This window comes from Coturnix japonica, chromosome Z (genome assembly GCF_001577835.2).
Source record: "Coturnix japonica isolate 7356 chromosome Z, Coturnix japonica 2.1, whole genome shotgun sequence".
NCBI lineage: Eukaryota > Metazoa > Chordata > Aves > Galliformes > Phasianidae > Coturnix > Coturnix japonica.
Genome location: NC_029547.1, coordinates 36,539,810 through 36,565,131, shown reverse-complemented (window position 1 = coordinate 36,565,131; position 25,322 = coordinate 36,539,810). Strand labels below are relative to the sequence as shown.

At 36.5% G+C, this 25,322-nt stretch overlaps 1 protein-coding gene across 8 annotated transcripts in view; it reads right to left on the bottom strand.

The window, feature by feature from the left end:
* The window catches only part of NTRK2 (neurotrophic receptor tyrosine kinase 2), a 205,584-nt gene that overhangs the window by 93,923 nt on the left and 86,339 nt on the right, over positions 1–25,322 (bottom strand). For 4 of the 8 annotated variants that reach the window (XM_015849249.2, XM_032441164.1, XM_015849246.2 and 1 more), the window contains one exon: positions 17,947–18,015. The exons of 1 other annotated variant lie outside the window; for it this stretch is intronic. In XM_015849249.2, coding sequence (XP_015704735.1) covers positions 17,947–18,015 — 69 coding nt within the window. Of the gene's footprint in view, positions 1–15,795; positions 17,025–17,946; positions 18,016–25,322 lie in introns of those variants that run through there. 3 more of the 8 variants (XM_015849251.2, XM_032441165.1, XM_032441166.1) reach the window with 3 other exon arrangements.

Genomic DNA, 25,322 nt, shown 5'->3' with positions numbered 1-25,322 from the left:
AGATTTCCTTGGAAGTGACTGAACACCTGCTTGCCCATTGGAAGTAGTGAACAAATCTCTTGTTTTGCTTTGCTTGTACACGCAGATTTTGCTTTAACTACTGAACTGTCTTTATTTGTCAACTTGTTTATTGTAACATTTTTCAGATTCTTTCCCCATCCCATTTCAGGGAATGGATGAGAAGCAGTGTGCTGCTGAGCTGCCTGCTAGGTTAAACCACAACAGTAATGCATAATGCTTTTCAAGTGCTGTCCATGAAGAAAAAAGAAAAGGTAATCCCCCTCTGTCTTCCTCAACAGGTGGCCCTCATCAAGATAGCCACCAGCAAAGCCTTGTCCTGAAGCAGAGGCTCTTAAACACAATCACCAATAAATACTCATGGCTTGTCCTCTGTGAGGCACATGCTACTATTATTGCTGTTTTGTAGGCAGCAGGAGAAGCTTTGTGTGGCTCACTGATTTGCCCTGCACAGCCAGTGGTATCTTTGTCAAAGCCACATGCAGGACAAGGAAGAATGGCCAGCTTCTGCTGCTGAACCAGGCAGCCCCAAGAGAGTTACAGCCCTCCTTCAGCTGGAGGATAAATGGTGGCCATACAGCTGCCTGCTGTCTCACAGGCATGTCTGCAGTATCTGTAGCTCATATCATGTGAGATGAGCTGTCCTATCATAAAGCATGAGGAATTTATAGCCTCTTGTTATTGGTTGTCAAATGAAACACAGATTGGAGACAAAAATCTAGCTGAGATGGGGTGTGTTAATCAATAGAAATATGTGAGCCAGAGAAGTAAGGACACAGGGCAGCAGAAAACCTGAAAGAAGGGAATAATGCTTTATCTGTTTTAATATAGACCAACAGGACCACTATAAATAGCCACCTGCAGGTTTGATATGTAGGAAATGTAGGTAAAATTGCAATCCTTCAAAAACTACTACAGTGAAAAATCACCACAATAAGAAAAAAGATCAGCTGGAATGTACTTGTTGGTATCAAGTGAGAAGGAATAACTCACCTCACAAAGGACCCTTGTTCACTTTTTTTTAAATTAAGAAACTATTTAATTAACGATAGCTTACCTCAACACTTCTCATAAATAAGGATTAACATTCTCATTCCTAGGACTAGAAATGTTTCTCTGTTGTCTAGAAAATTAATACAAAGCATACAGAATCACGGTTCAGTTTCTCCATGCTGTTTTGACAGTTCTTTATCTGAGAAAATAGCAAAGGCATTTGGGATTATCATACAGAAAAATTCTGCAAACTCTTTTCAGATAGAAGAGTTAGAAGATATGGTAGATATGATAGATAGTGGAGAAATATCCCTGATACTTCACTGTTGTGTATTTTTTAAACAAGCTGCATTAAACTGTTTCCCTTCTATAAACTCACCCCGATTGTTTCATGAAGAACAGACCAAGTAAATCATTTGGATAATACTGCATAAAAATATGTAAAAATACTCAGGCCTGATTAAAACAAAACAAAACAAAACAAACAAACAAAAATCTGAGTAATTGGCTTTTCTCTTTCTTTTTCTTTTTCTTTTTCTTTTTCTTTTTCTTTTTCTTTTTCTTTCTTTTTTTTTTTATTCTACAGTGATGTCTGAGGAGGTGCATAAGGACAGCCCTTCAGATCTGCACAGAGAAGGAAACAATATTTATGTAATACTAGATGAGAATGAGGAGTTACATCTCAAAATTCAGTCAAGAAAGACTGTGCTAAAATGTTATGAAATCTTCCTCAGCCAGTGGAAATGCTCAAAAAGAAATATCCACTTCAGGACATTTTAAAGCTATATCAGGCAAATATCTGTTCAGAAAATTACAGGTATGGCCTGGGAAGGGAATTACAATTCCTTTTCAGCATTATTCTTCCACAGAACCAAAATGGAGACCTAGAATAGTCTTATGGATAATGTTTTACCTCTTCAAGTAGTGGCCTATTTCCACTCAAAACTGAATGAGGTCTGCAGCTCAACAAATACAGAGCTTATATACATAAAATATATATATTTCACTGCATTAGCAGTTTATTTTTCCAGGCTGCAGAGTCAAGATAGGCCCAGTCAGGTGGGAAATACATCAGTAATTTATGAATCTGAAGATTAGAGTGGGTCTACCAGAATAAAAGTTATTTCATTGAGTCCTTTATTTACAATTTCTTTTTCTTTCTTTTTCTTTCTTTTTTTTTTTTTTTCTTTTTTTTCCTTTATTATTTCTGAAGATTCCATTAGTGGAAATACAAGTATACTAGTTACATGATGCTGTAAAATGAAGTCTTGTATTGATTCACATTTTTTTTTAGTAGTACAAGACTCTTACAGGTTCCAAAACATCCATGAATTATAAAGTCAACACAACATTTCATTGAAATATATCTTTCAATTTGTCCTCAAACAAATGTCTCAGCATAATCATTTCCAACTCTTTTTTCATTTATATTCACACTAGCTAACCTTAAGAATGGCAGTCTTTACAGAAGCAAAACAAAATGATTTACCTGCAAAGAAACCCAAATATGGCGCTCAAATAATAAACAGAATCTGCAGAATTGCAGTGTTGCTGTCTACTCAGCTCACATTGAGATTATTCTACAGTCCAACTAAATATTTCTTGAACGCTCTTCAACTATAGATCTAAAAGTTACTGCAGCAGGGAAAGTGATGCCCACGGACAGAGAGGCATCACCTCAAGTTTCAGCCTGCCCCAGCACCATCAGACAGAAGCTGTGAGATCAGATGCACAAGTTGACTGACATGACTTTAAACATTGGCCCTCTACTGCCATTCACAGCCATATCCTCCTCCTTCTGAAGGAAAACGCCTCATCCCTCACACACTTCCTCTTCCTTGCCTCTTTCTTTGTAACTACTTCTGCAGTAAGCAGGGAACTGCCCTATGCAGAAAACCATTTGCAACATGCTAGCTAGCTCAGCCATCCTGGAGCTGGTCACAGTACAAGCCAAGCTCCATCAGTTTTGCTAATACAAATGAATACATCAGAGTGAGGTTTTGGCAAACTATTAGAATGATCATTTTTAATATCTTGACCACTGGGTTTATCAGCCTTTTTTTTTTTTTTTTTTTTTTCCCCATCACACTGGATTGCTTATCTCCTTGCAGCTTTCCACCACCTTGTAAAACACTTCAGCTTGCAATTATCCACTTGCAAATACCCACTTATGGCTTCCTGTGTTGTAATTTAGATATAAGCATTAAATAGCATTAGTACCTATTATTCTCTATTTTTTGGGTAACATTCATTTATTCTCAGACTTCCCCTTTTACGAAAAACTCAGTCACGGCTGTTTCTTAGCAACATATTGATCAGAATAGATTTACATGGAAATCAAATACTCTCAGAAAGGACCTGCTAAAGAAAGCTGACAATATAGCCATATTTCTGACCATTAAAAGCAAATACTACCATGCAGAATACAATAGTTTTTCAGTGTAAACCTAATGAACATATGCAGAACAAAAGCACCAAATGAAGTAGAAGACTATATAAACTGTCCTAATTAGTGTATCTCCAAGTTCATCTGCAAAAATAATCTGTTTGCCTTCAGGGACTGTGAATCAAAACAAACTGCACACAGCCACAGTTCTCCCTTGTACGGGACAAGAATCAAAACTGGAATTTCAGTGGTCCTATATAAACAGGTCCAAATGCCTAGATCACAAAAGGCACACACATCCACTTCCCACATGCAAAAAAACCAATACGCTCTTAATCTATGTGCACCAGTCCTAAATACACAAACATTAGACTTCACTGTATGAACACAGTCACTCAGTACTTCATTCTCTGGTGTGCCCACATTTACACAATTTCAGCAAACCGGACATTTTGCATTTTCAGTCTTTAGAAAGGACGTATTTTCCCTGAAGATTTTTCTACACTTTACTTATTTTGCCAGATGTGTGTTCGGGGAGGGGTTGGGAGAAGATTGAGGTTCATTGTTTTAATATGGGCTTTTTGTTTTGTTTTGTTTTTTGTGTACGTGTTTGGTTTGTTTTGTATTTTTGTTTTTAGCCCAAAATAATTCACTGAACTCCAACTAGCTAGTTCTTTAGAAGTACAGATGAAAACACTTCTGAGGATAGCAAGGAAGTCTGAAATCAAATGCTACAAACAGAAAAAGAGACAGCAATACAAAAAGCCTAATTCTCTTCATTCTAATTTTGACAGAGAGTAGTTTATTAAAGTAACAGTAGTACCAGATCCTTGTGAATGTCAGTAGAATCATGACTATTGTATTTATATGAATAATAATGGTATCCTTTTCGGCTAATGAAGTCTTATGTTGCTATGGCACTTTGTTCTGACACTGAAACAGTATATGGCTACACATGAATTATGTGTATGGGTTAAAGTAATAGATCTGTATTCTTCCCAAGAGGCTATGCCAAAAAGGTAATTGCCCATATTCGTACCACTAGGTTATAAAGGATGACAGTTTCATGTCTTCCTAATGGTTAACTGAAAATCTATCAAATCCATTTCTCTTTCTTGCTGGGAAATTAACATAGGACCAAAACCTGAAATTCCAACTCTGGTTATGCTCACACAGAACTCCCAGGGAGAAGATTAAAACTGCTACCATTTTTTGCATACTACCAAAAATGCAAAGGTTCTGTACACAAGGCTGCTGTTCTGATTATTAAAATTAGCAAGATGTAGATCTCTCAACTTTCATTCACACAGTTACGGGGACTGAGGGAGGAGAATAAATCAGCTTGCTGGAAAGTGCTTACCCTTGGGAAGCAAAGTCCTCCTGCCATTTCTCACTTTCAGTCTCTCCTTTAGAGCCCAAACAGAAACAGGAAATGGGCCAAGAAGAAAGCCCAAGTCCTAGGCAAATTTAAATACAGTGCTGCATGCTCGTCCTGACAAGCATGCAGAACCAATGCAGGTGTTTTGTGCCTGGGCACACCTCTTGCAAAGCTTTCAGCTGGGTCCTGTGCCACAGAAATAAAACCTCATAAGTAACAGTCCAGGAAGTGGCCTACACATATCAGCTTTGTTGGACTTCTGCTGAGATGGCCAAGGTGCACTGCAACAGAGCTCTCTTTCCTTGGTGAGGCTCTGTCTCTGTGGATGGGATGCCACACAGTCTTGGGCCTGGGATCTGGCTACCAGCTCTCACCACTGAGTTGTCTTATCCTTGGTGGCACACAAACTGATTTGAAAGAGTAAGCAGTTCATCAGCTGAGTGGTTTGGATATCTTTGTGCTCCATTATGACTTTAGAGAGTACAAGCTTTTCTTTCTTTACCAGCCAGTTTATTCACATGGGAGCAAAATCCACAGAACAAAGACACAGCAACTTACAACAGCTATCTAACCAGTCTGCAAATAAAGAAAAAACTTAAGTAATGAGCTGGTAACTTACACTTCTAAGCTTCTATGAGAAAGTAAGAATACCAATATCATTACCATTTCTAAAATGAAACTTAATTTTCAAAAGTAAGACTACAGAAGATATTCTCTTGGCTGATTTTATTTATTAAATGACCTGATTCATTCCTTTCTCAGGTCTTATAGTTTTGCATCCTCTGCAGATAAACTCAGTGCTGAACAGATAGATGTTGGCATGTTAGCCACGTAGCATAAACATACATACAGTGCAAGGAAGGACACATGAATAAGGTGTGCACTTGCAATTCCAGTGTGTAGGTAGCAATGAAAAAAGTTTTAGTTTGTTAATTAAGCATCTAGGTATTATTCAGATGCAATTTAACAAGGTGCATTATCAGTCCTCCCTAGAATCCTGGAGTAGGCAGGACCACATACACAGGCACAATTTCTTCTGTCTCAAACAGCATTAATGACACAAAATCTCAGATGAATAAACACTCCTCATTTATTTTATAGGGGAATACAGTGCTGCACTGTATCTAAGGTCAGAGTTTGGGATTTGGTGCAATTCAATTAAGCAGGCAAGCATCTGCACAGACTCTTCAAATTCTGCAACATGTGGGTGGGATTACTTATGAATGCAGTTAGTTAAATTTGCATTTATATTCTGTATCAAATAAATAAATCTTACAGTAGCCTGACTTACAACACCCAAACCAAGACCCACAATGCCTCTGAATGGGAAAAAAAATAATAAATCAGAAGCTTTTCTGAATTTACCTCTCCTCTTAGAGACAATCAAACCGTTTCTAAATAGACTGATGACAGAATAACTCAGTCTCTCTGCCATCAATCCTCAGCCTCTCTGCACAGTCTGCAGAAAGCTGCTTTTTCCTGGCATGAGTATCTGTCCCCTGGCAATCACCGATCAAACCGCTATCATGCAAGCTATCTACTAATCACCAGTGGTTACAACTGCTCACAGCTTGTGCAAAATTCAGACCAGATGTCAGAAGGAAAACTGTTAATATTCCATGGTTAGGAACACCAGCTCTTAGAAGCCAGACCACCAGCTCACCATGACAGGTGACAGCAGGTGACAGGTCTCGGGGAAGGCTGCTCTAACAGAAGCAGGCCTGCATTCAGACTCCAACAAAGACTGAAGCCACTGTGGGGAATGGAAATGTGGCACCTCTTTGAGAAAGGAAAAGCAGGAACAATAAATTTTTCCCTTCCCCTTGAAGGGGAATGTGTCTCTTTCTTTACCCAGGAAGAGATTTGTATCAGCTCCCAAGGGAGAGTCAGTGTTGACTCCCAGCACACTTGCATATTTCCCTTTTGATGATCATCCCTCTTGGGAAAATGCCATGAATAGAGCAACCAGTTGAATACTCTGCTTCTTTTGGATGTATAAGTAGGAGAGCACATCTGCATGGCAAAAGCCATGTGCTGTAACACATACCATGAAGGTATGAAATATACTATCACATTCTTATTCTAACTCACTCCACTACACTGTTTTGGACCTTATATTGTGATTATTATTATGATTATTACTGGTATGCCAAACATCGGTACAGACTAGGAGATGAGTGGCTGTGGAGCAGCTCAGCAGGAAGGGACCTGGGGGTACTAGTGACAGCAGCTCAGCGTGAGTCAGAAGTGAGTCCTGGTGGCCAAGGGCGCAAACTGCAATTACGATGTATTAAACACAGTACAGCCAGCTGCCCAAAAGAGGTGATTCTCCTGCTAAATTTTCATCTTGAAAATTGCTTGCATTTCTAGTCTTCACAATATAAAAAGGATATTATGGTCCTTGCAAGCATCCAGAGAAGAGGGACACAGCTGGTAACAGGGCTAGAAGACATGTCCTGTGAGGAGAGAATTAGGGCATATGGGCTGTCCAGTCCAGAGCAGATGCAGCTGAGAGTTGACTGCACTGGTCTCCCTATCCCCCTGAGGAGGGGAAGCAGAGGGAGGTGCCAGGCTCTGCTCCTGGGAACCAATGGCAAGATGTGGGAACAACATACAGCACTGGCAAGGGAGGATCAGACTGGATGTTAGGAAACATTTCTGTCCCATGAGGGTGGTCATACACTGGCAAAAGCTTCCCAGAGAGGTGGTAGAAGCCTCTCTTCAGTTTCCACTGAATTATTCTGTTCTGTTCTGTTCTACTCTAGTAACTATATTTGAAGTATGCTGTGATGAAAAACGCAATTAATAGCATCATAAGGGTTATGGGAATAAACCACAAATTTTCAAAATACAGTAGGGAAACATATAATAATCATATAAATATATATAATCATATAACCAAAGCAAAAAAAAAAAAAAAAAAAAAAAAAAAGCTTTTTAAGTTACTGTTTTTCAACTACCAGAACAAGCCATTCATTTTAAATACAGAATTAACTTGTGCACCAAACAAGAACTGTAACCCAAATTACCCAAATTCATTTTCAGCTCAATTTCAAATACACCTTTCTGTTTTCTTTACCCACTCTCTCCTGCTGCCATACACTCTGAATTGCAATTTTATGTTATGAAGGGACTATTTGGTTGCAATTCCATTTTCTGTTTACAGACCATAATGGAAGTCTGTCTCCTTTATTGCAAACTCTGCTCTATGACGAAAGTACTAGAGCTCTGGATAGCAACCAAACAAAATAGTGTCATTTAAACATGGAGTGTCTTTCAGCTTCAGTGAACTAGCTACAGAACACTTAGCTTAGATACCTGCACATGATATTTGTTTTTCAGGGGAATAACACACTGCCCCAAAAGTATTTCTATAGGATTATCTGAATACCAGAAATCTGGTTTTTGTGAATTTACAATAGTCTTCACAAAAGTGAAAAATATGAAGACCTGCTTATGTGCAGCTATTGCATTTATTTTAGTTTTAGGGCCTGATTACTGTTCAACTATAGAAAGATGCACCAAATGATCAATCTGAAAACTGAATTTAAATTTACTTTACACTTAATATAGTGACAACTAGAAGGTAATATTTGAAAATTATTTTCTCAGAATCACAGAATCACAGAATTGTAGGGGTTGGAAGGGACCTCTAGAGATCATTGAGTCCAATCCCCCTGCCAAAGCAGGCTCCCTACACCATGTCGCACAGGTAGGCATCCAGGCGGGTCTTGAATATCTCCAGAGAAGGAGACTCCACCACCTCCCTGGGCAGCCTGTTCCAGTGCTCCGTCACCCTCACTGTAAAGAAGTTCTTCCGCACATTCGTGCGGAACTTCCTATGCTGTACTTTCATTCCACTACCCCTAGTCCTATCCCCACACACTACTGAAGAGACCAGCCTCACCACTATGGCTCCCACACCTCAGGTATTTATAAACCTGGATCAAGTCCCCTCTCAGCCTTCTTTTCTCAAAGCTAAACAGACCCAGTTCCCTAAGTCTCTCCTCATAGGGGAGATGCTCCAGGCCCTTCACCATCTTAGTGGCCCTCCGCTGGACTCTTTCCAAGAGATCCCTGTCTTTTTTGTACTTTTTTGTACTGTATTTTTATATGTAAATGAAGAGAGTGTATTGATAAAACAATTTAAGATACTAATATCTAATACAAGCTGTTTGTATTCTTTTTCCTCATTAAAAGGACAAAAAGGAAAGGCAAGTATTTACAAGAATACTGCTAAGTTACAGTTCATATTTATTTTAAATAAAGAAAAAAAAAAAGAATCCTCGTTTGCATTTTTAAACTAATTTGGATTGTTAAATTCAGGAACACTAGCTATCTATGTTACTATTTATCCTGTGTACTTCCTAATCTGCTGGTCTGCATAAATGGCTACTTTCACTTTTGCTTCTACTCTGCCCCTTTTTAATTTTTCTCTTTAGATAGTAACTTTGTTTTATTGAGGATGCAAATTTTGTATTACAGTGTTTCACTGTTAAGCTCCATTACCACTCATTAAATAAATAAATAAATAAATAAATATGTAACAAATGTTTTTAATTTAGAAAGATTTGGCAAGTAGATGATAATTTGTTTTATTTGAATACTTGCTTTAAATCATTGTCTTTTCCAGTGCTATCAATATCATAATTATCTACCCTTAGTAGCAAGTTCTACTGAAGGTATTCTCCATAGGAATAGGCATACCTGGTGGACAGGCCTGCCTGTCTTATAAAGTGGCAAGAAATCATAATTGTTTTTAAAAACACATTTTGCATAGATTATGACACTATGTGACTTCACAGTTGTGTCAAGTAATGAAAAAGTTGTGCCAATGGATGAAAAAGTCCACATGGGTATACAAAGCAGGTTTGGTAAAATACACAAAATACTGTGAACTCATTAAAAAAAGTCATCAAACCCTTCACTGACAAGAAAAGGAACATGCAATACAATATCTGCATCTGCGACAAAAGAAACAAAAGCAAAAGAGAGAGAGAGAGAGAGACAGAGTAAAACTTATGATGAACCTGTGACATAACAGTTTCAATGTTCTTGTGTACTCTGTTTCAATAGTTCTATCAAGAGACCCAAACAGTCCAGCCTGACAAACAGAAGAGTCAAATCAAAACACATCCTTCAAATAGCAGCACTGATGTTTCCCAAAAACAATTTGTATAAAATCAACATGGCGTGCTTGAGCATTCAATCACACCACTTCTTCTACATAAAAGTTCTAAGTAGAAGAAATGTTGTCTGAAATGTAAAACTTGCTGTCTTATGTCCAACATCTGAATATGTAGTCATTTAATCTGAATAAAGGCGTGTCTTATTAAATGTACATACTAAACACATGTGCATTTACATTAAATTAAATAGAAATACAGTTATCACTGAAATGTGGTTGCTTTGTTGCTTTTTTTTCTGAAAATGGGATTTTTTTAAAATATAGTAATCATTCGTGATGCTATAAAAATGAAGAGCTGAGTCTTACAATATACCAGAAAACAAAAACAAGAATAAGCACATATATGACAACAGATATCAGCTGAGGAACTCCACAATTCAGATATTTTCCAATACAGTACAAAATTTCGAATGAAATAATAGACATAAGTACTTATACAGAGTGAAAGACACAATGATAATGAATTATAAAACTTTATTGGGCTGTTAAAAATAAGTTTGTCAAGTACACGTCTTTAAAGTATGGACTGTCTAAAGTGTTACAGTAGCACTTGGCAATAAAAACAGTCATTGTCTGTTATTTACAGGACATATAAAACAGTTTTAACATGAAGAACTAGAGAGGAGAGAGAGGGAACAAATATTCACAGCCTGCTGATGGATTACAGCAAACTGTTTTCTTTTTTAGAATGTTGTTAAGGTAGAAGACATTTCTGTTCTATCATTTAGAACATTAATTTTTTAAGCTTCTGAAAGATAGATTTGAGTACAGAATGTTTAACTTCTATACCTTGACACCAACTGAATCAATTTCTTCCTATTTTTAAACTGATCATAAACCTAAGATATAGTCAAAGGATGCAGGGCTCAAATGGCAGCAGAATACATTTTAAATACATTTACCAAAGCCATTGATATCAGGCTTACAAACTGGCATGGGTGCTCCATTCTGCTCCAGAAATAGCTATGTTTAAAAAATAAAATAAAAATAAAAAAAGGAAAAAGTCAGGATTTCTTTTCCTATTTTACAGACATGTCTAGGGAATGCACCAGACTCTTCTTACATCAAGGGAAAAATCAAAACCATTGGAAAGAAGTCATCACTTCCACCTCTTTCTCAATCAGATAATTTCCTGAGTAACTACCTAGATAGTAGTTCTTGTCATTCCAGACAATAAAGAAGGTTACATTGAAAACACACACAAGGAGGGAAATCTCCTTCTAAATTAATACTAGTCTACTGAGAAAGACTGCTGCGCATTGCTACCTCTAGGGACTACTGGTTCCTTTCAAAATGAAAACATTTTTACTCTGTACTGCCTTTAAATAAGCACGTGCTCATTGATCACATTCCTTGCAGCTGAAAAAATACAGCTAATCATGGAAGGATGAAAGCAAAACTACAAGGACATACCATAATATGGACTTCTTCAATTTATCTTTTTTCATGAATGGATACATTTCTGAAACTGTCTCCTCATGTAAAATATGAATAACTTCCAGGTTTGATAAAAAGTCTCTTCTACAAGTACAATCAAACAACCTGCATGCCTGTGGAATTCAATACCTACACTTAATTCCAATTAATCATTTCCTATTTTAATACAAAATTTAACATGTAAATTCAAAAGAAAAACAGGTAAAAATGAAAGCCAGATTCAAAAAGCTGGGCATATGCACTAGCACGTAAGTAGGGGAATGGAATGGAATGGAATGGAATGGAATGGAATGGAATGGAATGGAATGGAATGGAATGGAATGGAATGGAATGAAATGGACAGAAACATTGTGGAATATGTCATATCAGTATTCTCTGTGCTTCTTATAATGGTGTAGTTATAGTTCTCAGTACTTTCAACCATCAATAAACATTTACTATTGACACTGGATGACAAAATCTCAATATGGCTCAGTGCAGGCTCAGTATGGGCCTGCATTATCATCTGGACTACTTTACACCATTGCATGAAGCCCTTCATGAGTTTACAGCACATGAAGAAGGACGATGATTAAGTCTGCCAAGAATGGAACAAAAGGAATGAGAGAACCACTGAAAACTATCAAGAAAAAACAGAGTATAGTGAGAAAGAAGAATAAGGTAGTAAGTACAAAAAATGTTCAAGTAAGCTTTGGGAGTTTCCTTCTGAATGGGACAAAAAGTATTTACCTCTCTCACTTCTGCATAGGCTTTTAATGTTTTAAAATATTCACTATGCAACAGGAGAATAAGTGCTGAATTGGAAAGATGTCAAAAAGGACACCCTTTCTATCTGTTTGGTAACTTCATAAACTTTACAAACTGCTTGAGTACTTCTAAAAATTCAAACAGTTGTATCTAAACTTCTGTCTGGAATGCCTGCCAGTAACAGTCAGCATGTCATGCACAGCTGGGTGAAGGGTCTCAGAAACGGGACCTTTTTATCAATGCTTTTGTGGAGAGAGTTAGTATGAAGTGTATTGGTCATTCCTATGAGGCAGACTTCCATAATGCTTTTAGTCTTTGTAAAACAGTGTTTGGGGAGTGCCTGCACCATAGGGAAGAAATGGATTTTTAGTGCTTCAGCCCAGTGTCAAAGAAGAGCAAGCAATTTCTGTGAATGCTATTTGAAACAGAATCAAAATTACTTCTAACTGGTTGTCCACAGGTTTTCTTGGCATTGTCTGATGCCACCAAGGATCTTGCTCCCACTGAAATTAATGGCTTTCTAGAATAACTCCTATGTGGGTTGAGACCAAGCTGATAGTCAAAGGCAGTGGAAAGGACAGGGAGTGCCTTGCTATCCAAACACACTGCAAATGTGCCACAGCAGCCTCCTTGACAGCAAGTTAGTTCTGTGACTTCCACAGAAGAGGACATGGTCCCCAAGTACCCTTCTGCAGGAAGAGCCTTCCTGCATGCACCCACCTCACTTGATGTGGCAGACAACAGCAGCAAGGATAATGCAAACCTGGGGCTCTGCCTGGGAGCAACATACTCCTTTCCAACATAGACCTGACCACTTCCAGCAAGTTCAGCTGGAATGGGTTTTTTAATAGCCTTGGTTACATGCCCTGCCTCACAACAAAACTTACCTCCAGGTCTTCTTCCAGTCCCGCAGGTAATCTGCTTATTAAGCTGTCCAAAAGTTTATCTCAATACTTTTCTGAATGCATAAAATGCCAATTTAAAGCAAATTTGAGCATAAATCCCTTCTAGCAGAACATTAGGAATATGCGTTTATTTTAAGTTTTATGTCGGGTATATTGGAAAAAAAAAATAGCAACTCTGCTTTTAAACATTTCATAGCCTTTTTTTATTGCTTAGTGAAACAATATAAAAGCTTTTTAGTATCAAATCCTTGATGCTCAGAAACTTTTACCATGTTAATGGCTCCTGCATGATTCTTAGTTTGAGTGTCACTTAGTTTTAAGGAGGTCAGGAATTTATAATTAACTGAGCACTTTCTAAACTAACACCATTTCAGCAGATCAGAATCTGAACAGTTAAAAACAATGTCACTTAAAATCCAGCTAAAAAACAGGAGCTAGTAAGTACTATAATTTCCACATTAGAAGTTTAGCTTCCTTAGCTTTAAGAGGTTCTGGCCACATACTGAAACCATTTTAGGATCATATTATCTTTTTCCATTAAGCATTAAACATCAGCATTAAGACATAATTAGTAACAAATCAGGTGCTGTAATCCATTAGGTTCTGTGAATATCTGCATCATATAACAGTGCACTGAGAGGATAATATAAAAGATAATACAAAATGCTTAAGAAGGAAATTCTATAATATATATATAAATATATTTTTTGCTTGTGCATAAATCGGATCTGGTTTATTGAAGTTACCTCCATGATTACATTTAATCCAAAATACTGTAAGTACATGCTGAAATACTTGAAGGTCCAACCTATTCCTGTATGATAAAGATGAACTGCAAAGTGCTACAAAATAAATTACAAAAAAAAGTATGTAAAATTCCAAATCAATATCTGTGCATATTTCTGCATATAAATATAATAAATCATAAAGAACTACCATTTAAAACGGAATATTTCAAAAAATCATCTGTCATATTCCAACTTGGCAAGTCTGTGATTTCCTTGACAAAAGAAAAGGGATCAGACTGTCACCTCATTTATTTGGCAATGAATTATGAATATATAACTGAAATAAACTGACTTTGTTCCAGCATAATTTAAGACCAGAATCTGGGCTACTGGGTCAAGCTCTGCTCATGATCCAACTTACATATGATGTAGCTCCACTGACTTTTTTTCAAATACTGATTATCTAAATGATTTGCCATTAGTTTTGAATCATCTCAGTGGCTTTGAATGTTATTTCGAAATGGGAAAAGTAAGCAATAAATATGAGAGTAAAATAATTAAAAGAAAGCTAAAGAAGAATCAGTAGCAGAATAGAAAGCAACACCCTAAACTAAGATTATTTCCACATAGACCTAGGGAGGAAAAAAGGTAGGTATTCCTAATACATTTTTCTGAGGAATGGCAGAACCCTTGCTGATATCTAACTTCACACAGGGAGTATGACTGATGTCTTCAATTGCTGCCATCCCTCCCAAAATCACCAGAGAATTTGGTGATTCCTAGATCATCATTAATGTTAAAAAACACATATTTGGGACAGATTTTGGAGAAGGCAAAAAAAGCACTCTAGCAACTGCAGCTCCCTTTCCCCAGCCAGTTACACAAGAAAGGAAATATCTCACTACACTGATCCTGAAGAATTCAAATGTGGACTTACTTATTGACTAATAAGAACATTTACAAAACTTGACCACAGCAGGAAGAAAGAACTTGGATGTCAGAGAGTGGAGAGAATATAAGAAAAAAACTCAAAGAACTAAAAGTCTTTAAAGGCTAAGGGAGATAAACTATTTGGAAAAAATAAAAAAAGGGCCAAGACAAGAAAAAAGAAGACAGAATATATACTCTTGTAGAAAGGAAAGGATAGAGTATACTTTAAAAACCGTTGACACTGACAACAGTTTTTCAATGGAAGAGTGAAAATGTCTGAAATTAAAAACAAATAAACAAAAAAAAGAAAGAAAAGAAAAGAAGAGAAAAGAAAAGAAGAGAAAAGAAAAGAAAAGAAAAGAAAAGGAGAGAAAAGAAGAGAAAAGAAAAGAAGAAGGAAAAGAAAAAGAAAAGCGAGAGAACAAAGAAGAGAAAGAAAAGAAGAGAAGAGAAGAGAAAGGAAAGGAAAGGAAAAGGAAAGGAAAAGGAAAGGAACAGGATAAGGAAAGGAAAGGAAAAGAAAGGGGAAAGAAAGGCAAAAGGAAAGGAAAAGGAAAGGGAAAGGAAAGGAAAGGAAAAAGCGAAGGAAAGGAAAGGAAAGGAAAGGAAAGGAAAAGGAAAGGTGAAGGAAGAGAAAGGAAAGGAAAGGAAGGAAAGGAAAGGAAAGGAAAAGAAAGGAAAGGAAAGGAAAGGAAAGGAAAGGAAAGGAAAGGAAAGGGAAAGGAAGAACAGGAAAGAACAGGAAGGAAAAGAAGGAAAGGAAAAGGAAAGGAAAGGAAAAAAGGAAAGGAAAAGGAAAGAAAGGAAAGGAAAATAGGACCAAAAAGGAAAGGAAAGGAAAGAAAAGGAAAGAGAAAAGAAAAAGAAGAATAGAAAAGAAAAGAAAAAAGAAGAAAGAAAAGAAAGGAAGAAACTGAAAGAAAAGAGAAAAAAAGAAAAGAAAAGAAAAGAAAAGAAAAGTAAAAGACAAGAAAAGAAAAAGAAAAGAAAAAGAAAAGAAAGAAAGAAAGAAGAAAAGAAAAAAGAAAAAGAAAAAGAAAGAAAAAGAAAAGAAAAGAAAAGAAAAGAAAAGAAAAGAAAATGTAGAAGAGAAAAAAATTATCTTTTGCTTGTTTCTCAAGGAACTAAAATCAAAAGCTCAGAAATTCAATCAAGATTCATAGAAATATATTCATCTATCTCCGTCTTTTGCTGCTGGTCTTCCTAACTAATTTCCAGTTAAAAAACAGAAATTTCACCTTTCCTAAGATTATTCCTTAAACAGAAAAGATCAAATTTTAAGCTCAGGACTTTGTAAGTACGCATAATGAAAACAAATGTCTAACAATATGCCCAAATGCATCCCAGTTGTTGCAAAATGCTTGTGCCTTTGCAAACCTTCCTTGCTATTGTGAAGATTCCTGGAGACACTACACTTCTTTTTGAACAGCTGAATATTTCTACAAACATACAGTCCGAAGGACCAACATTATAGTGTTGCTACTCTTGTTTTTGGTTCAGAATCAGCATTCCAGCCTACTAAAAGTCTGTGTTCTTATGAATAATACTTGATAAGCATGGCTGAGTGACTGGTTAAGTGATGGCAGTAATTCAAAACCCAAAACAGTGATGAACAATATTGCGCTCATTATCCATACAGCTAAGACTCAGCATCTACCTGGCAAAGTCAGTGGAACCACACGTATAAATATGATTTACAGGGCCAACTCTGCAATTTACTGCTTCAGTATTTAAGGCTATATCCTCAAAATATACACAGACTTAGCTTTAAGTATGTCAGCATTCCCAACAAAATCAACGAGTTTATGTGCGTACTTAAATAAAGTGTTTGTGGAAGAGTTTTATGAGCCATTTATGCAAAAATACAAGCGCAACTTTGCAGTTCACCTTTGATAAATATTATTTATAAAAACAACATCTTTCTAGTTAAGTTCAAACAGAAAAAAAATTGACATAGGAAAACAATGTAATGTAATTTCATCTCAAAGTCATTCTGAAGACAGTGAGGACAAGGTAATAGGAAAGAGTGTGGTAGCTTATTTCTGGACTTTCTTGAATTTTACAGCTGCCTCGGGGCTTAGCTTTGCCCCATTCTTGAAAAACAGCTATTGACTTGAAAGTACTTCTAGAGTTCTCCAAACACAACCAATGTCTAAAAGAGAAGTCCAAGGGAGGAGGCATTTCACTGGGCAAGAACACTGTCCACTCCCTAGTGTGCAGCATATAGCTTCCATAACAAGCTCAACAGCCCCACTCTCATCTTTTTCATATTTCATTTACCCATCCAGTGGGATCTTATGAAATAAAACAAAACCTAAAAGAAACAAAATAAAATATGAGAAATCATGCTATGAGAAAAAGTCAAAGAAAAATCAATACAAAAGTCCAAACACAAATGGATTCTTGACAACCAAACACATAAACATAAAATGCATTTAAAGCATGCACAAAATGTTAAATAAAAATGGCACATGACTTTATGAAAATGACAAAATTAGTTCTATCATGAGGCCAGAATTTTATTCATCAATTAAAAATGTATAACGTGTTACCCATTTCTCTTTAATGTGTCTAAATATACATAATGAGCTGTAATACAACCAATCTGGAAATCTTCAGCCAAGGCCTGCACTTTGTACAGGCAGATAAACCTCAGCCAGAAGTCCTGCCTTGTCCAAACAACTACAGTGAGCAAAACCACAATCAGGTTTAGGTGTTCAATATCTTTGGATTGGCCCATTCACTAACTGGAGAATACAGCTATGCCACAGAGTTATAGTTACACAACAGTTGGGTCCTCTGTAATCTTTGTTTCATGCCGTATGTCACACAGACAATCCTCTCTGCTCCAAAGAGGTTTCTGCATTTAGTGTCATCGAATAAATCAAATAACTTTGCAATGGCAGAAAAAATAAATAAATAAATAAATAAATAAATAAATAAATAAATAAATAAATAAATAAATACGAGAAAATGTTATTTAACTATTGTATAACTTATTGTCTCTGAATATCAAAAGAAACTTGAAAATCAAAACCTATGTATTATGAAATACTGAAACACAACTAAACCCCCCTAGGTCATGTTCTGTTCTTAGATGAAGTAGAAATCAGAAATTAGAATGTGCACCTAATGTTGAAACATTACCTGATAAAATAAGGCTAAGAGTCTTAAAGCTATATTCAGCACTATTTGACCCTACAGGATAAATACTTCCCAGAACATCATTGTCTTACCCAGTCTGTTGTTATCTGAAGCAGTTGAGTTATTATGTACATCACTGTTCATAGTCACCATTATTTGTTCTAATGACATTTGAACAAAAAAAAACAAAAACAAACAAACAAAAAAACCATGTGAGAGTTGTACTATTATCCTGTAAATGTAAACTTCCTAAGTAGGGTTTTTAAATTATTTATTGGCAGTGTTTTCTTTTTTCAACTTGCTTTAGTAAATTATGAATATTTATGTAGAGCTGAAAATGTAAATATATTCCACAGCATTTTAAACAACAATTCAGGGCCAAATCTTGGTTTGCTTGAAATCAGCAGAACATACACTATCAGTTTCAAAAGAAGTAATTAAGTAGCAGTTAATAATTCATTTACATTGCACTTTCTTGCTTGTTTTAACCCTGAGACATTATTACTTCCAACCTGAATGCAAGTGATGGCACACTCAGAAGCTGAACTTGCTAGTTTTGAGCCACTGCCCATTCCCCAGAACTGTATGTCAAAATTATTTCATCTGGAACAATTGACATGATTCAGTGTAAGAAAACAACAAACCAAACCAAACCAAACCAAAAACAACTAAAGAAAAAAACAACAGCAACAACAAAAAACCAAAGAGATGTGACTAATTTTCCAATTAAAATGTAATTTAAAACTCCACTGCAGACTCAAGAAAAATGCACAGTTGCAAAGAATATTAATGCTCACCATGGCATATACAAGTAGTAAACTCTGTCAGAGTTTAAGGAAGACTGAGGATCTATTTCTAGAGGTTGTACAAAGTTGTCAGGCTTTTTGGGTCCTTTTGTCAGTATTTTTACTAAGTCACTGAAGTTAATCATTATTTCCATAGTAATATTCTAAAAGATGTGAGGAAGTTAAGGGTTAGAGGGGAAAAAAGAAGCATCATCATGTTTTTGTCAGCCTAGCTCTGAAAGCTACTGTATTGTTACTACCTTCCCTCCAAAGTTCCCAAGCCCTGCAGAGCTCCAATGTGAATACACATATCTATACCTCTAAAACAAATCACTGCAAGTGGAATGTGTCTAGTCTTTTAGTTTGTTTCTTACCTAGTCTGTTGCAACCACAGTGAAATCAAACTGCTGTGTTTAAAGTAACTTTTCAATATTCATTTGAGAAGTTCTTAACTGATGAACTACTCTTAACTGTTTGGCATTGTGCACAACACAGGTAGATAAGGTCTGCTTATGTTCTTAATTGCAACTCCAAATATGTTAGCAATGCTAATAGTTTTAAGTGGTTTCAGAAAGAAAAAAAAAACAAAAAATCAACACAGTATGGAAAGTGAGATCTAGGTACCTGAACATTCTACAAGAGTCAACAAGGCCAGATTAGAGTCCTGAAAGTCCTGTTGAAGGCATAGGTTAATGACAATAAATAGATTTTGAAAGGGAAAAATAGGGTTAATATTTCAGTCTACAGAACTGACTCACACTGAAGTGTTCATGAGCACAAATAGCTATTATCTATTCTATTGTAAAACAGAGCCAAAATTACATTACACACAGCAGTAACTTATTTTTTCCCAGACAGAATAAGTATAATTAGAACAAATTTTTACAGGGATTTATTATTTTACATAGTCAAACTCTACTTCAGAATGCCAGTTTCAGGTCAAATGCAATGCCCTTTTTACAGCAGAAACCAAACCTCCAAAGCTATATTTACAAACACCAAGAGGAGTTGCCACATTATAATACATGTCTAGAGAAGAGGACATGTGCTCAACATGTAGAAGACCAGATGATTTCTTTCTGAGTGCTCCAACAGCAGCTCTCTAAGAACAGAAGTATTTCTCTAATTCTGTGCATCTGGCTCTTATTTCTTTCACTTTTCTTATGTGTTCCCTGACAACAACAAACAAACAAACAAACAAGGTCTTATTTTGTGTGTAATGAAGCAATTTGAGGAAACTGAAATAAGTTTCGGGTTTTCATTCATTCTAGTGGGAAAAAAAAAAAAAAAAAAAAAAGGGGAAGAAGGAAAAGAGAAGGGCTGAAAAGGGAGAGGAAAGGCAGAGGACAGGGGTCACAGCTGTGCCAAACCACAGGTGAAAAAGAAAAAATGGACTGAAATACAAAGATACAGAAATTGCACAGGAGTGCTTTAAAAATAGTTTCAGGGGAAGTGAAGAAATCTACAAATGCATTAAGCAGCAAGCAATCTGGATTTAATTTGTACACTTACTCTTTGACTATTTGGAGTAATAGCAAAATATTATAGGTAGTGGGTTTTCAGAAGATTATTTGTCTCATCCTAAATGCTTCCCAGAGCTCAACAGCCTGTTGGACAGGCTAATGTCCAAAGTGTGATTTTGGCCCCTTTAGCTGCCAGGGCACTGGATTACAGAATCACAGAATCTCAGAATGACCCGGGTTGGAAGGGACCTCAAGGATCATGTAGTTCCAACCCCCCTGCCTAGCAGGGCCACCAAACATACGCAAACATATGCAGATTCTGAGTTTAATGTTAGTGCTATAAAAACATGGCAGTTACGTAAGCTGCCACTTAGACTTGTACAAAAAGAATAGAAATTAAAAAATAAAAATAAAAAAATTAATAAAAATGGAAGAGAAAAAAGCTATCCATCTTCCCTGTATAAAGAATTACAGAAATTCATTTATCATTTAAGTGAACATTATGTATCTATCTCTCTCAGATGCAAGTATCTTGAATGTAGTGAAAAAAACTACAAATTATTTCAAAACATAACCCACCAGTACTTTTCTTCCAGTATCAGTTTATCATTCAGAGAGTTCAGAATTCATTATAAGTCTTAATATAAATCTATATCTGTTACTGATAGTAACAAATAGTGATTCTACAATATACTATTCTGAGGACACCGAATTTACATCCATATGTTCTCTTCCAAATAGAATGTACTGAATAAAGTACAGTATGAATTATGTTGCTGATACAGATCCAGCTGAGTGAGGATTTTATTATTATTATTATTTAAGTTTACAGTTCACTTTCTGTAAACTGGAAGTACTGCAAACAACTATCTCAGGACTTTTGTAAATCCATTGTTCAGATGCTAAATCATCTGTAACCACCTAAGAGTTTACTTTCATTGACAGCCTGATAAAATCTCTCTTTAAGACCAATTGCTTTTAGTTTTTCTATTCACTATATTAACAGCACCACAGTTAGGGGAAAAAAAAAAAAAAAAAAAGCCAATAATAGACTTCCTTCATTACTTTCAGAGAGAATTCTTTTTCCTCTTTTAAGCAGAGCACAATATAGATTTGAGTAGTTATGAGCATAATTCTGGCATCATATTATCTAGTGCATTTCAACATTGTATTTCTGAATGCTACTGTTAATGGGATAGTAGCTCATCAATTGGCTCAATTTAATCACAGAATCCTTAGAACTGAAAGGGACCTGTAAGCATCATATAGTCCAACTGACCTGCAATGAACATCCGCAGCTAAATCTAATTGCCCAAAGCCAGATCCAGTCTGGCCTCTCTAGCTGTCCCAAAAAATCTTGATTATGTTCCATCTCACAGGAAGGAAAATGTTATGATAAGGTTTTCTAAACATTTTCACAAAGAAAGAAATACAAAATTTTAGTTCTCGGAGATCCTTGTTGCCTAAAAGGATGCGAGAAAATACATTCTGATGAGTTGGAGTCTGCAGGCAGACTTCTTTGGTCATTACAAAATTGATCTCAGTTCTGCCAGAGTAAATAAAAGTTTCCTGCAATGATGACTAAGTTTCATACACTCACATCCCACTCTCCTGAATATGTCTCTAAATATTTGGAGCTGTATAAATTCAGAGATCCTGTATGTAAACTCAGATGTTCAATAGGAAGCACAAGCAAAAGAAGTGTTGTTCAACTGAAAGTTCCTAAATCTTATTGAACTTTTTCTCTTCACCAAGTACATGTGGTTTATCCTAAGCAGAATGTTACTTAGGGCTTTGATCCAAACAGTATTTTGAGACAAATAAATTTATACTTCTAAAGGCAATCAAGCATAACATGGCATGTATCTCTGGTCTCTTTAAATGAACAGTGATTTATTTGGAGTAAATTCAACCTGCTGACTGAAAGAAAGAAAGAGACATAGTTGGATTACCTAAAAAAGTATTCTTATCAAATTTGTTAGTTTCTGATTTCAAGTAGAAAATTAAATGAAATAATTCATTCCTAGATTTATTTGCTTCTTGGATCTGAGCCACTGTTTCAAAGAGCAGTGCTGGCTGATGCAGTGGCAAAATGAGGACAAAATGTCACCTCATTTTTATTGGAAAGAAAAGAAAGCCTCCTGGAGAGGTTTCTGCAGAATGTTTATTACACAAAGATGTCTTGTCTCACTACAGCAATGTCTATACAATAGCAGAGGACAAAAGATATTTTAACAGATCCATACTTCTTCCAGATTTGTCACACATGAGACTCAATGATGCATTGTGTTTCAGAGAACAACTGTAACACAAACATTTAACATAACTTTTTATTTCTAAACACAAATTTTACACTGTGAGATATAGAACTTCTTGTTTGCAGTACTGAGAAGTCTGATGATATGATTACATATAATTTTCACACAGGGGGTGGTGACACACTGGAACAGGTTGCCCAAGGATGTTGTGGATACCCCTTCCCTGGAGGCATTCAAGGTCAGGCTGGATGTGGCTCTGGGCAGCCTGGTCTGGTAGTTGTCGACCTTGCACATAGCAGGGAGGTTGAAACTACATGATCTTTTCAACTTGTTCAACCCAGGCTATTCTATGATTCTATGATTCTATGATTCTGTGATTATTCCTTCTACCTATGGATAAAAGAATGGATAATAAAAAATAAAAAAATAAAAACTGAAATCTAAGACCTAAACATACAGATTTGGATACACTCTAACTCATTAGAGGACAGGAAATCTCAGAAAAATGTTGATCTCAATTTCACATTAGTCTTTCTTTCCAGATCAGATCTTCTCGTGACTTTTTCAATTACTTAGTAATTGAAAAATCAGGACCGGAAGAGATTAAGCAGACTACCCTATAAAGTTGTACATCAAGATTAAGAGTCTTGACTCTCATACTCACTCTCTGTTTCAGAAAAAAAATAAAATAAAAAAAAAAAAAGAAAAGAAAAAAAAAAGAAAGAAAAGAAAAGGAGGCAGCACGTTATGCAGTGTCACATTAACCTCAGTACTACTTACAGTAAAACAAAACTTAAGAGGCTTTGAGGCTTTGCTCCTTTGTAACTCTTCAAAACACTGAAATGTTATAACAAGATTTAAATTTATTTTCCACTATCTGTAGCTTTTCTCTGATGTTTAAACTTATGCTCCACAGATAAGGATAAACTGTTTATCATTTTATGGATGCTGCCACCTGTGTGAGATTTTCAAATGTACTTAACAAAATGGGAGCCATTGACATTGGTGTTTCAGGCAGCATTCGATCTGCTGAATGGTTTGTTACATTGATCTACAAGTTCATTAAAAGGGGGGAGGGGAGAGGGAGAGAGGGTGTCAACATAATTCTACATATTTTAGTAGAAGACCCTACAGAGATGTTCTCAATGTGAAATGAGGTAATTAAACTTTTCATTTTCACACAAAAATATTTTGGGATGACAGTCCCTACATTGCCACTGAGGATTAGTTAATATTTAATCTGTTTTTAACTTGTCTGGAGTTTTTATTTTGTTTCTTTAAACAACATGATAGAAGACATGCTCATTTTCCAAGCAGCCAGTGAACAGTGAAGCAGAAAACAGATGCTCTGCTGGAATTCAGAACAAAGGGGGGCTAGAAGGGGGATAGTTAAAGGTAGTTTACAGAAAATGATTTAGTTAGTTAGAATAACAAGGAATGGAGACAGTGGGTCTGGGAGAGCAGGAAGGATGCAGACAAGAGAATGTGAGAACTCCCTGATACACCTGGCAAGGAGGGGATTAGGTGTTGTAAATATCAAAAGAGGAGTTGCATCTCCCTGACAAGATGGGCGATAACAAGAGGGGGTCTGCATGATAAAGAATGTGTATTAGAATTACGGGAAATCATTGACTATGCATGAGGTGTACCTATATCTGTATCACGGTTTTACAAGTCGGTGTGCAAGTTTGGAGGAGCTATCCCCCTTGCACCCGGCGCTGCGCAACGCTGGAATAAACATACCTGCTTTCTAACCCGTCTCTGGATTATAGAGTTTGATTCTGCAAGTCACCAGTAGAAAATGAAACATTTGCACTCTTAAGAAGAAAACACTGCATCTTTCTCAAAGATAGTCATCAACTCTTCCAGCACAGTATCCGATAGACGTTTCTTTTTGCATAACTGCTCCTGATACTGTAGTTTCTTTGCTTGCTATTGATTAGTGACAGTCAAGGATGTTAAAACCTGAGGCTCAAAACACCAGTGTTTAAAGCCAGTCAGTGCATTTATTTTATTCAGCTTCTAATCCAGGTGCAGATCAAAGTAAAAAGAGGAAGTATGAATAAGTAACTGTTCAAACTCAAAAAAACAGTAGAAACAGAAGCTTTCCATAGAAGCACAGAAAAATGCATGTTAATAGAAACCCACTTTGCAGGAAAAGGCATAACAATCAACTATCTCCACATATGCTTTAAAATATAGTTGTCTACAGGTTAGTTTACACTTCATCTGCATGTATGCCTGAGAGGTCAATCAATATATGAAGGACTCCTTTCTTAAAGCTTTCTGCAAGTACTTGAAATTCAAAGCTTTTAAGAAAAAAGGCTGTTTACCTTATGACATCCGTAGCATTTCTGTTTAATATGCTCATTGGTATGTGTAAGAGGCCATGCTTTTTACATTACTGTCTCAAAGTTTGCTGAAATGGACAAGTTCAGGCAAGTCCTGGCCAAGGTTCCAGGACTCCCTTTGTCTGAGACACACAGGAACCAAGGTTCGAGGAATCCCTTTGTTAAGGAGATGGACAAGTCCGGGAGCTACGAAAGGGAGATAAGATGCTGATTAATGGCCCTTAAGTGGTCTTTTGTGTTGGCCTATCTCAAGGAAGATGGCCATCTCTGAGGACTAATGGCCCTTAAGTGGCCTTTTGTGTTGGCCCATCTCAAGGAAGACTGCCATCTCTGTGGAAATCACAGGACTCTGACCCGAGCCTTCCCGAAATGTCTCGAAGGCTGGAAAGAAGTAGGATAAAAAGGGCATGTACAAACCCCGAATTTAGGTTTTCTGACACCAGATGCTTCACTACGGAAACAAGGAGGTTTTCCTGTCATCAGATGCCTCTCTACGTGAACGCCTGCATGCTGAAGAAGATGCCTGCATGCTGAAGAACCTTTTAGGTTTCTAGGTATCTGACCTCAGATTCTTCCACCGTTGTCCTACTGCTGCCTACTATCTCCTCTGG